The sequence below is a fragment of the Arachis duranensis genome, chromosome 9, assembly GCF_000817695.3.
Source record: "Arachis duranensis cultivar V14167 chromosome 9, aradu.V14167.gnm2.J7QH, whole genome shotgun sequence".
Lineage (NCBI taxonomy): Eukaryota > Viridiplantae > Streptophyta > Magnoliopsida > Fabales > Fabaceae > Arachis > Arachis duranensis.
In genome coordinates this window covers 111,311,034-111,323,522 of record NC_029780.3, presented here as the reverse complement: position 1 = coordinate 111,323,522, position 12,489 = coordinate 111,311,034, and the positions used below count along the sequence as shown (strand labels likewise).

General features: G+C 33.9%; 3 protein-coding genes and 1 non-coding gene across 5 annotated transcripts; 2 read left to right on the top strand and 2 right to left on the bottom strand.

The window, feature by feature from the left end:
* Positions 1-5,111: 5,111 nt before the first annotated feature.
* On the top strand, positions 5,112-7,911 carry LOC107467332 (probable beta-D-xylosidase 5). Its single transcript, XM_016086386.3, has 5 exons — positions 5,112-5,812; positions 5,888-6,057; positions 6,168-6,265; positions 6,352-7,113; positions 7,202-7,911. Exons 1-5 carry the CDS (start codon positions 5,123-5,125, stop codon positions 7,840-7,842), a joined length of 2,361 nt encoding a protein of 786 aa, XP_015941872.1. The 5' UTR covers positions 5,112-5,122; the 3' UTR covers positions 7,843-7,911.
* Positions 7,912-8,100: 189 nt separating this feature from the next.
* TRNAN-GUU (transfer RNA asparagine (anticodon GUU)) lies at positions 8,101-8,174 on the bottom strand. The gene has a single exon. It is a non-coding gene; the product is annotated as a tRNA-Asn (tRNA).
* Positions 8,175-9,120: 946 nt separating this feature from the next.
* On the top strand, positions 9,121-9,777 carry LOC127741460 (uncharacterized). The gene has a single exon (XM_052253906.1). It carries the CDS (start codon positions 9,226-9,228, stop codon positions 9,556-9,558), a length of 333 nt encoding a protein of 110 aa, XP_052109866.1. The 5' UTR covers positions 9,121-9,225; the 3' UTR covers positions 9,559-9,777.
* A 318-nt stretch (positions 9,778-10,095) lies between these two features.
* LOC107467436 (uncharacterized) lies at positions 10,096-12,206 on the bottom strand. Of its 2 annotated transcripts, none has more exons than XM_016086535.3 (4): positions 12,004-12,206; positions 11,481-11,718; positions 10,913-10,973; positions 10,096-10,822 (listed from the first exon to the last, which is right to left on the bottom strand). In XM_016086535.3, the coding sequence occupies exons 1-4, from the start codon at positions 12,060-12,062 to the stop codon at positions 10,242-10,244; spliced, it is 939 nt and encodes a 312-aa protein (XP_015942021.1). In that variant the 5' UTR covers positions 12,063-12,206; the 3' UTR covers positions 10,096-10,241. The 2 variants fall into 2 exon arrangements, with proteins under 2 accessions (XP_015942021.1, XP_015942022.1); XM_016086536.3 differs by having other exon boundaries at positions 10,913-10,946.
* Positions 12,207-12,489: the final 283 nt, after the last annotated feature.

Sequence of the window (12,489 nt, the reverse complement as noted above, 5' to 3'; positions counted from 1 at the left end):
TATATAAAAAATATTTTTATTTCAAGTAAAAGATTATAATCTATATTATCTATTTTTAATACAAGCATGGATTTGTTATCCGCTTTACTTTGAATTAGTATATTGAGCTTGGCCCATTAATCATTTTTTTTTACAAAATATCTATCATATAATCTTATAATATTTTAATAAAAAAGTTGAAGGTTGGAAATTTATTTTAAATATTAAAATATTGTATAACCAATTTTTTTCTCCTAAAACAAATGACTTACAAAAAAGAATCAATACCTTAAAGATTTGCTTTCTTTCTTGTCAAGTCTAAAAAAAACAAACACACACTTATGAAGAAAGTATAATTAGGAATTTAGGATGGATAAATTTAGTTTTAACTAAAAAAATAATGATCTAATAATAGAACTAAGATTTGGTTGTGTTCAAATATATTTTTAAATCTCAAATTATAATTTGCAAGATAGAAAGTACAATCTCATTGGATCCAATAGACTATACACTGCATCAATCTCATTAATCCAGGGAGTTGATGTTTGTCTTAGAATAAAAGAGATATGCATAGTTAGCTGCACATTAGGTGAACCATAATAATTAATAAACTGAATCATACGCATAATAATAAAGTATAACTAAATCACTAACTGAACCATATTTATTATCATTTTTTAATTTAGATATAGAAGGGAGAATAGTAGAGTGCGCAACTATGGACTATATGGATATTTTATACAGTTGTAGTGTCAACAACAAATTGGACTCTTTTATTTATATTTAAAAAATTAAAAAAATTTACAGTACACGAATTGGATAGTTTAATTTGTGTTTTAGACAATTAAAAAAAATTTAATATTAAAATTGAATCATCCAATTTTATTTTTAAAATTAAAAAAAAATTTAAAAATACAAATCGGACTCTTCGATTTTTTCTCCACACAAATCGGATATCCGATTTGTGTTCTTAATTTTTGTAATAAAAAAATTGGACAGTCCATTTTCTTCACTTCATACTTCAGAAAAAACTGTCCCCACATTCATGTCTAACACAACCCACTTCCATAACTAGGGGTGTTCAAATCCAAACCGATCCGCTCATCCAATCCAATCCAAACCGAAAATCGATTAAAACCGCATTAATTCGGATTTGATTGGATTCTATTTTTTGCAAAGATCGGATTTCGGATCTACTTTTCATAACCGATCCAATCTAATCCAAACCGCACAATGTACTATAATATTATTATTTTATTATTATATTTACAATTATACTTGTAATATGTTCAATTTGTGATACATTTTTCTATTATTCATGTATTATTATTATTTAATAAATATTTTATGTTCAAAATGTTATTTATTTATTTATTTTAACTAATCTATAATTTTATTTCTATTGTTATGTTATCGTTAACTTTTTAAGATATTGTTAAGACTTGATATGTCATTGTTGATTATTTAAAACTTGATGTTAAAACTTGTTATATGTATTTAATTTTTTTATTTAAAAAACCGCAAATCCAAACCGATCTAAACTGTTTGTAATCAGATCGGATTTCAAAAAAAAAAGTTTATCCAATCCAAATCGCACCGCACATAAATTTAGCGTTCAAATCGGATAACTTTTTTCCTTAAAACCGAACCAAACCGCATGACAAACACCCTATCCATAAATCATGCACAACACATACAGAATTTACATATCCAAAAAAATAAACCTCTCTATTATTCCTCATATGACTTCTACTAAATTTTCATGTGAAATATAAAACATATTACAAAAATAAAATAATACATATATTTATATATAAATATATCATAATTAATTTAGTAAGTGAATTTTTTATGTATATAATATTTTTTGTGTCTTTTTATAAAAAAGATCAACCACAATTATTGTAAAGTGTTCTTCACGTGCAAGATTTTTATAATAATAAAAATATAAATATTTATTATTTTGAAAATCTTAAGTAGTTGAAAAAGTAATAAGAAATCTAACACTGGATAATTATATTATTCTTTAGCATTTCAATGCATTATCATATGTGAGCAGAACACTGAGGTTCACTTGCCTGTAGGTTCAAATGAAAACGTGTACCAACCAATCACGAGTTGACAAGTGTTTGGAGAAACCTCACGTGGACCAATTAAGAATGCAACAATAACTTTTTAAATTTTAATTGCTCAACACTTAAAATAAAATGAGAGGCAGCTACACAAATTTGTAATTAACAAACTATGATTTATCATACTAAGATTCTTCTGGCAACCGTGAATCATGGAGATGTTCAGCTTCCATCATCCATGGCTCATGGCTGCTAGAGTGACGGCTCATATTTATAAAGAAATAAGAAAACTTAAATTTATTGGAAAATTTATAAATTGTGTGTAAATAATGTTTTTAGCCTTTTAGTACTCTATAAATATTAAGTGACATATTTTAAATGTACCACAATTTTAAAGTAATATATTTATTTCTTAACGAAAAAAGAATTTAGATGATAATGTATCAATGTGAAAAGGAATTCCTTTTCTTTCTTTAGTTTTTCTTCACAATTGGATCTCTTTTTTTTTTCTTGTGGTTTTCGTCTACCTTTGGGGCTTCAAATTGGAAAATGATTAATAAGTGTCTTGGGTATGGATTGGACCATCCAAATCAAGGTTTTTGAATCAACCAAACCTTACAAATAGATGTAGTTCACGAGTCCAATCAAAATAGTAAGAGAAGAGAGAATTTGATAACAAAAGAGGTAATTGGGCCTTGGCCCAGTCATATTATCAAACACAAAATAACCAGAGATGGAGTGAGAGAGAGAGAAACATTGTTGTAGGGGTGGCAACGGAGCGGGTAGAGCGGATTTTTCTTCTATCCGACTCTGCTCCACCTTACAATAACTCGCATAGAACCTGTCCGGTTCTTATTCGTGGGTAGTAAAGAGTTGAACCATAACGCGCCTCCACGAGTACCTACTCTACCACTATCCGTCTCTATAATTATTAAAATTCAATAAATAAAATTAAATTTTAAAATTTATACAACCATCATCACATACATAATATAAATTAAAGTAAAATTTTAAATATGATACAATATTATTAATCATTTACTAATTATTTTACGTATATTATATATTAAAACCCAGCCCCACTCCCGTCCCGCTCAAGAACCGCCTCACTAAAAATCTGTCCCGAGTGGGTACCCGTGGATTTGGATGGTGTTGTCATCCCTACATTGTTGTCTCAATATCAAGTGTTAATAAAAAATTTTCGTAACCAACGAGTTGATCGATTGATCAGCTCACTCATCCGTTTAAACGAGTAACGGGGATTCCGAAAGAGAAAGTATGAGAAACCAATGTAATTAGTGTATAATGTGTATAATGAGAGTATTTTTTAAATTAACATTAAATGATAATTAAATTAATTAATTACAAAATTATTTTCAATTTTAAATACAAAGCAAATAAGGATTCCAAACAGTCAGGAACACCTCTTGCTGCCGTAGCCCTCAACATCCACCGCCGTGGCGTCGCGTGACCTGAAGCCTTCATTAGCAACGATCAGAACTGCAGCGCCAACCTCCTTCGTGCATCTTCCCCCCACTGGCAGTAGCTTCTTCGATCGGCTCCGGTCCTGCACCGCGCATCCATTGCGCGAGCTCGTCTTTCGACGTCGGTCTGTCTCCGCGCCAGTAACCTACATGGTGTGCGTGCCCAGCATCCGCCTGACTCCTGCCTCCTTCATCAGCCAGTTGAAGTCGTGACCGTTGGATGGGTCACGATCGCATTGGTGTTACGGCCCACTCACATCTACCAATGTCGTCTTCTTCTCATCTGTTCAAATATTTTTTCTTTTTTTTTTTTCATTTTCATTTTATGGTTACATCAAATCATAAGATTCATAGGTCAAATTATATATATTTTTCTTTTTTAATAAAAATTAAATTGTTGGATGATCATAGTTGCTTCTTCTGTTTATTCATCTTTTTCTTCTTCTATTTTAATGGTCAGTTTAAGATAGTCATTTTAGTAAGTATGAAGATCTTTATTTTAAATTTTATGTAGATGATTATTTTGACTGAATTGGGTTTAGTTATATATAATTAAAATATGTTGGATGTTCAATTCATTAGGTAAGTAGATGATTATTTTTATTCTTAAGTGGATGGTTATTTTTACTAAAGTTGAGTGGCATGTAGCAAGTCAAGCAGCGGAGGTGAAATGAAATGATTATTGATGAAGGTGGGGTGGCTGCCGGTTAAAAAAGAAAAGGGTATTGGAGTGAAATGTTTTGGTAAATTAAAATTTTGAATGGTTATTTTTTTGAAATAATTAATTGGATTTTTTGAAAATTTAAAATTTAAAATTTAAAATTTGATATGAAATAACTGAATGAAAATTTTTGAATTTAGAATAATATGTAAAAGGGTTTTTATAATTTATCTTTATTAGACTAATTAACTAGCCATTATACACATTGTCAAGATTTCTCATTGCCTCTCTAGCGAGATTCCGACTGAAATTATCTATACTCCTTACAATTTTCTCATTAATTAAGGACACAATATCAGAGAGTTGAGTTGGACTATGAAACCAAGTACTGCCAAAATATCAAATTTTACATGGTATGGTTGAGTAATCAAAGATATACAATGCCTCAATAATAATTTTCATGCATAAAACTTATAAGTGTCTTTCATGGTGTTACATTTTCCATATAGTAGCGTGCACTTTTATGAGCTAATGTGTCTTCAAAGGCACCCTTACCCTTACCCTTTCTCTTTCTCTTCCCAGGCCACCTTCATCCATCCATCTCACATCACCATTTCCCAATAGTGTCACACTCCCACTGGCCTTCTTATAATTGATTACCTTATCATATTTAGCAACGTTATATATCAACAATTATGATGAAATAAACTCTAAACTTATGTTAGTAAGGTTATATGTGTTGGACCATTTGGCTAGTGGTGCCATGCTATAAATGGAAGAACCAAAGCTGCTTTTGTTTCATTTAAGCATCCTATAATCATTATATATCTCAATCCACAAGCAACCTGCAACCACACTATAATCTGTTATATATAAATCAAACCAGAGAGATCACAAACATAACATAAAGAAATTCCATAAAGACCATGAAGAATAAACTAGTATTGTTGTCATTATCTCTTTGCCTTTGTGTTGTGGTAGTTCCAATTAGGAGCCAAAAGCATGCATGTGACAAAGGCTTTTCTCAAAGAAGCAAATTCCCATTTTGTAACACTTCATTAACATATGAGATCAGAGCCAAAGACTTGGTTTCACGGCTAACACTTGAAGAAAAGGCAGAGCAATTAGTGAACCCTTCAAGCGGTGTGTCAAGGCTAGGTGTCCCTGCATATGAATGGTGGTCAGAGGCACTTCATGGTGTATCAAACTTGGGTCCAGGGACACGCTTTGACAAAAGGGTCCCTGGTGCCACAAGCTTCCCAGCAGTGATTCTATCAGCTGCAAGCTTCAATGCAACACTTTGGTACAACATGGGACAAGTTGTGTCCACTGAGGCCAGAGCCATGTACAATGTGGACTTGGCTGGCCTCACTTTCTGGAGTCCTAATGTCAATGTGTTTCGCGATCCAAGGTGGGGTCGCGGCCAAGAAACTCCCGGCGAGGACCCTCTTGTTGTGTCTAGATATGCTGTCAAGTATGTCCGGGGATTACAAGAAGTGCCTGATGAAGCTAGTTCCAAAGCTGATCGCCTTAAGGTCTCAAGTTGTTGTAAGCATTACACTGCTTATGATCTTGATAACTGGAAAGGCATTGATCGCTTCCATTTTGATGCAAAGGTAACGATTTACAAATTTAGTGCATGATCATTATCATATGAACATTGTAATGTATAAATTGATTGTATATTTCAGGTGACAATGCAAGACTTGGAGGACACGTATCAGCCTCCATTTAAGAGCTGTGTGGTGGAAGGTCATGTTAGTAGTGTCATGTGTTCTTACAATAGGGTCAATGGAGTTCCCACTTGTGCTGATCCAAACCTGCTCAAAGGGGTAGTAAGAGGTCAATGGGGTTTAGACGGGTTTGTCATTTATAAAATAAAATGCAGTTATTTTCAATTCTTTTCTTTTTAGTTTTTATACGAGACAATGAAGTGAAGCTTAGCTCACTGATGTTGTACTCTACATGCAGATATATTGTTTCAGATTGTGATTCAATTGAAGTATATTATGATGCAATTCACTACACTGAAACACCTGAAGATGCTGTGGCTCTTGCACTGAAAGCAGGTAAATATCATCACTCATGTTAACACCAACAAAAAGATTCTAGAATTTTTCTGACAAGGAAGAAAAACTATACCATTAACATGCAGGTTTAAATATGAATTGTGGGGACTTTCTAAAAAAATACACGCCAAATGCAGTGAAGTTGAAGAAGGTAGATGTATCTGTTGTAGACCAAGCACTGGTGTACAATTACATAGTTCTAATGAGATTAGGCTTCTTTGATGACCCCAAATCACTTCCATTTGCAAATCTTGGACCATCTGATGTATGCACTCAAGAGAATCAGCAATTAGCCTTAGATGCTGCAAAGCAAGGAATAGTTTTGCTTGAAAATAGTGGATCTCTTCCCTTATCAAAAACCAAGATAAAGAAACTGGCTGTGATTGGTCCAAATGCCAATGCAACCACAGTTATGATTAGCAACTATGCTGGAATACCTTGCCGCTACACTAGTCCATTGCAAGGACTAGAGAAGTACATTTCTTCTGTGAGTTATGCACCTGGCTGCAGCAATGTTAAGTGCAGCACTCAGAGCCTTTTCGGAGCAGCAACTAAGGCAGCATCAGGTGCTGATGCAGTTGTGGTGGTTGTGGGATTAGACCAGTCCATTGAAGCAGAAGGCCTTGACAGAGAGAACTTGACACTACCTGGATTTCAAGAGAAGCTTGTTAAGGATGTTGCTCAAGCTACAAAAGGAACATTGATTTTGGTGATCATGGCAGCTGGCCCAGTCGATATTTCTTTCACTAAGAGTGTCAGCAACATAGGAGGAATATTATGGGTTGGATATCCTGGTCAAGCTGGTGGAGATGCCATAGCTCAAGTAATATTTGGAGACTACAACCCAGGTAATGTTTTTTCTATCATTAGTTAATGGATTATGTCAACAAAGCTTTAGAAAGAAACTAACAGTGAAGTATTCATATTATTTTTAAGGTGGTAGGTCCCCTTATACATGGTACCCAGAATCTTATGTTGATCAAGTACCAATGACTGACATGAACATGAGAGCCAATAGAAGCAGGAATTACCCTGGAAGAACCTACAGGTTCTACAATGGAAGCACTCTCTATGAATTCGGACATGGATTAAGTTACTCCACATTCACCACCTATGTAGCATCAGCTCCCAACACCATAGTGATCAAGAACTCATCATCCATTCATTCAAAACTTGAGTTCCTCACCGATGTTCAAGCAATTGATGTTTCCGCCATAAGTTGCCTTGACTTAACATTCTTGCTTGTGATTGGTGTGAAGAACAATGGACCCTTTGATGGATCTCATGTGGTGCTAGTGTTTTGGAAGCCAGCAATGACTGAGCTTGTGCCTGGTGCTCCAATTATGCAGCTGATAGGATTTGAAAGAGTGCAAGTTAAGGTTGGGATGACAGAATTTGTAACGGTGAAAATAGATTTATGTGAAGAATTATCAGTAGTGGATGGTGATGGTAAGAGAAATCTGATCACTGGACAGAACACTATTGTGGTTGGTTCTTCCAGTGATAACCAAGTCACACATAACATTGATTTTAAGCTTTCAGAAATGGTGGATGGAGAACACTTCATGTCTCAGTGATACCTCTGCTGGGAAATAGCCATAAGCCCATAACATAATAACACTATCTATCTATCCATTATTATGGAAGTGATGAGTTTAATTACATTTTGATAAGTACAATAGAAAATTTATTTGTGATTAGCTCACTTTTACTTTGACACCTAAACAAAATCTTATTCACAGATATTTTTATGTATTTGATATGATATTAAATATTTATATTTATATAAAATAAGTTGATGCAAAATTAATTACCAGAAAAAGGAAAATCATAATCGCTAGAAGAAGGGCTTGAACCTTCGACCTTGTAGTTAACAGCCACACGCTCTAACCAACTGAGCTACTCCAGCTTGATGATATAATTTGAAAATTAAAATTTACTAATCTTATTTTCTATATTTCTAAATCTTCTGGTCGGTTCAGTTTAGTGCACATCTAACCGGGTGTTATTCGTGTTTCCATTCGTTGACAAATGTTAACTATACCATAATGCGGTCATTAAATTCACTAATTAATTAGTGGCATATGGATGTCACTGAAATTGATGAATGAATTCACACAATCACTAATTCTGTGGTTCCGTGGATTGTTATAAGAAAAAACAAAGTCCCGTTGGATATTCAGTATTCACTACGCGCAATAACAAAGCCGCCGAAGCAAGGAATATCTAATCCCTATTGGTCAAAACTATATCCATATAAGACCATATCCATCCATATGTTATTAGGTGGCTATTCTAATAAAAATTTTATGATTTTTATTATTTGAAAATATTTTATTTTGATTATTGAATAATAAATTGTAAGATTTAATTTTTATATATTATAAAAATGTTATATTATTTGAAGTGTGATTAAATAAAAAAATTTTATTTTTTTAAACAAAAATTATCTTAAAAAAATATTTTTAATATTTTTATTGGAGTAGTTGACTAGTTGCCATATTATTATTATATAAGATACAAAGAACACATGACAAGCGAAGCAAAAGTCAAAGTCAGAGTTATCATACTCGAGCATTGCAGTTCCATTTTCAATTGCCGAGTTAAATTATTCAAAGCCTTACCAACTTTTCCCTTTATTGCAAGCAAAATTGTTTAAAAACACCATACATGCATTAATCTTTTACTTCTCTAACTAATAATAAAATATCACACGTTATTAATGACTATATTCTAATGTCAAAGTGACCTTACAAGTCAATGAAATTATTCCATCCCATCCATTTGTGGCACTGCTGGAAATTTCTTAGTACCTTTCATAGCACACCAATTTTGTTGCAGTATAAATACATTTCCTCCTTAGAAACCTTCAGCAATACAAACCAAATTAAAGAATCAAAATTCATCTGCTGTTCAAGATTGTCAAAGGCTGTTATTAGCTGTGACTTGTGAGGGAAAGAATGGAAGGTTTGATTCCATATCTTTATCAAGCGATAAAGAAGCACCAAAATAATCACCATCATGATCACCACCACCACCACCATGGAATGAAGAGGAGCTTGTCCCATTCCGAGAGCTCGAACCGGAGCTACCATTTGCTCTTGGGGTCAGACTCCTTCACTGGATCATCTCACAGGAGAACAAGGTCTGAGTCTCACCCTCCCAACAATAATACTACAGCTGAAGGTGTTGATAGCTTCTTGGTCAGTCCCAGAGGCCCTTTCGCCGTTGCTCCTCCTCCTCCAAATGCTGCCGCCACAACTAGTGCTAAATCTTTTGCTGCAAAAGTCTAATTGATGCAAAATGAAAGATGTTCAATATTTTTTGTTTATCTTATCCCTGCCACTTTTAGATATTATTGTTTATCTTCTTTTCTGGTATTTACATAATTCATTTGTTTAAGATGATGGGTGAGTATCATTATTTGTCATCTAATTGTGTATACATCTGCTCTTGAAGACTGATTCTTAGAGTATCAACTGTAATGAACACGACTAGCTTTGGATCCATTATTTATTTAACTACTTTTTTATTCACGGATATAAATTGATTCATTACTCTGAGTACCTCTTTACTGGTGAAATAAAAGAGCTTTCTTTTCAGTTTTCATATTGTCAAGAATAAAAAAACTAAAAGTGAAATACTATTCAACAATGAAAGCTCTCTAGGTTGGTAGGAATAAAAAATTCAAAGATGGAAAAGTAGCCGTGGCTTACTAAATATTTTTTAGTTGGTGGCATACTCTCTTGTGTTAGTAAACTTACTATGTATATGCTATTAGAGTCTTACACTCAACTTTAACAGACATGCATAAAATTCACCAAAAGGACTAAACTCTCAACATGTAATTTATAAAACGAAATCAGCAAATGTTGCAAGTCATATTTTGACATTGTTCGACAAAACACGAAATAAACTATGATTTCCAAGAAAACAATCATTACAGCTTATCAAATACTGGTTATTTTTTCAGATATCATGAAGCCAAGAGTGCTTCCAGCTTTGCAATCTGGTCATCATCGTTCTTTGGCGTAGGGTCCTTATTAACCTCTTGGTACAAATCATGTTTCCACTTCTCTGCTCGGGTCTTGGTTGGTTGATAACCCTGTCTTCCGTGGAATCTATCTCTTCCCCTGTAATTACCATTGCCTCCATTGGCCCCATACCTAACTCTTGATGAAAAGCCATCCCTCCTAGCTTCAGTCCTATTTGGTAATCTGTCATCTGCATTTTGCTTCTCAGGTCTATCCATATGGTTGGGGTTGCTGCTTTTTTCTTCCTTCCTTTCATTCCTTTCTGAAGACTGGTCAGTATGGACAGCCTTTACCACCATCCTTGTTGCTGGATTAACTTCTCCTGAATCCACTGGAATCTTCTTCTCCCTAAATGCTGGCCTTCTCCTCGTAGTAGTAGGTTGCTCATCTTTCCTCTCAGAAAAACCACCCCGTCGCTGGAAACTGTCATCCAATTTAGTATGTGATTTCTCATCTCTTGGCTCTCTACTATGACCTGTCTCCACCTTTTCATTATACTCTCTGTTCTGAGAAGAGACTTTTCCTGCATGAATATCTGGTGTCAATATTCATACACAAGAAACCAAACGGTTAATATATATCAAAAAGTATTTAAAGAAGGACGGAAACTCACCACCAGCTTCCCTACGATCAGCATTTCGACCAACCTGCCCAGCATTACCACGTTCATCATGCTGTTATAAAACATGCATAGGCAAGCCTAAGATGGTTACATGTGAGGGCACTTGAAAGCATGGGGCTGAACAAGAATCCCGCTACATCACACCCGAAAAATAGTTTGGATAAACTGAATAAACAATCAAGCATGCAAAATGATTTTAAATCCGCAGCTGGAAAACAATTTCCAGGTCATCTTGAAAATTATCATTAAGGCATTGCTTTCAGCCCAAGATGATGAATATGCAACTTCTTACAAATCAACATCTGTGAGAACAATTTTCAGCAATTCTAGGAGAGGAATCGCTTTTATACAGCTTGGATGGCCAACTAGGCAAGTACAAACTATTAGTATCCTAAACCCAGAATTCAGTCACGACCTTTGTTAACATTTATATGATACAGATCTACTGGAACAACTTAGTTCACATGTAAACAAGCAATGCTCCTACATTTACTCAATTCTAGAATAATAATAATAAAAAAAAAACTGAAAAACAATTACTTTGTAGCTTTTACTACACCTGATAATAAGAGTGGGATCTTGGAGGTTGAGTAGGATCAGATGAATGCTTGGATGGTTCATTATGATCATTTGATTTCTTGTCAGCAACATCTTTGTTAACTTCCTTAGAACGATTTAGCAAATTGGGTCTTTGGTCCCGATCCGTATGGTCTCCTCCATTTGTTGCTACTCTGTCCTTCTCTCTCTCCCTCTCTCTTTCTCTTTCTTGTCTTCCATCCCTTCTATATCTCTTGGGACTAAAAATAGCATCACACATCAACTCACTTTTACCAGCGCCTTTGCTTGAATTTTACAGATATAATTTTTTTTTTTTGAAAAAGCGTTTGTGTTTTTCGTTAAACTTTCCAAAATTTCTGAGAATAAGCATTTGATCGTAAACTAAGCTAATCCAAACATGATACCAGAGTGAATTTAAACTAACCCTAGTTTGAACAGAAAATGATGCGATTACAAAATATAAAAGTAGACATTAAGAAATAGAGCGATTAGGAACCTGAATTAAGGATAATGCGTTAGCATACCTGGATTCTGAATCGAACTTAGAATGGTAGCGCTTCGAATCAGAGTCTCGACGAGACATGAGATTTGTAGTGTAATTCAACGATCCTGAGCTAGTTTTAGTTTTAGGGCTAAGCTTCTGTTTGTGTGCCACTTCATGCTATCCATTCTCACATGCGGCGGATTCTACCCAATGCCTCTTTCAACATTACACACCAGCCGCACGATCCTCATCTTTCATCTTGTTCGTATTTGTCATGAAAATAAGGTTAAATTTGTTGTAAAACAACTAAATATATAAGGAAGATGTAAATAAAAAATAAAAAAATATAAATATAGAACTTTAGTTTTGATATTCACCAAAATAATTATGTAATATAATAATAGAAGAAATTTATATATTTATTGTTATTATATATTAGTAACAATAATATATATGAAAAGTGACTTCATTTTCAACCTTCATACATGGTCATCCACATTTTATCACAACAAAATTTACTATCTTC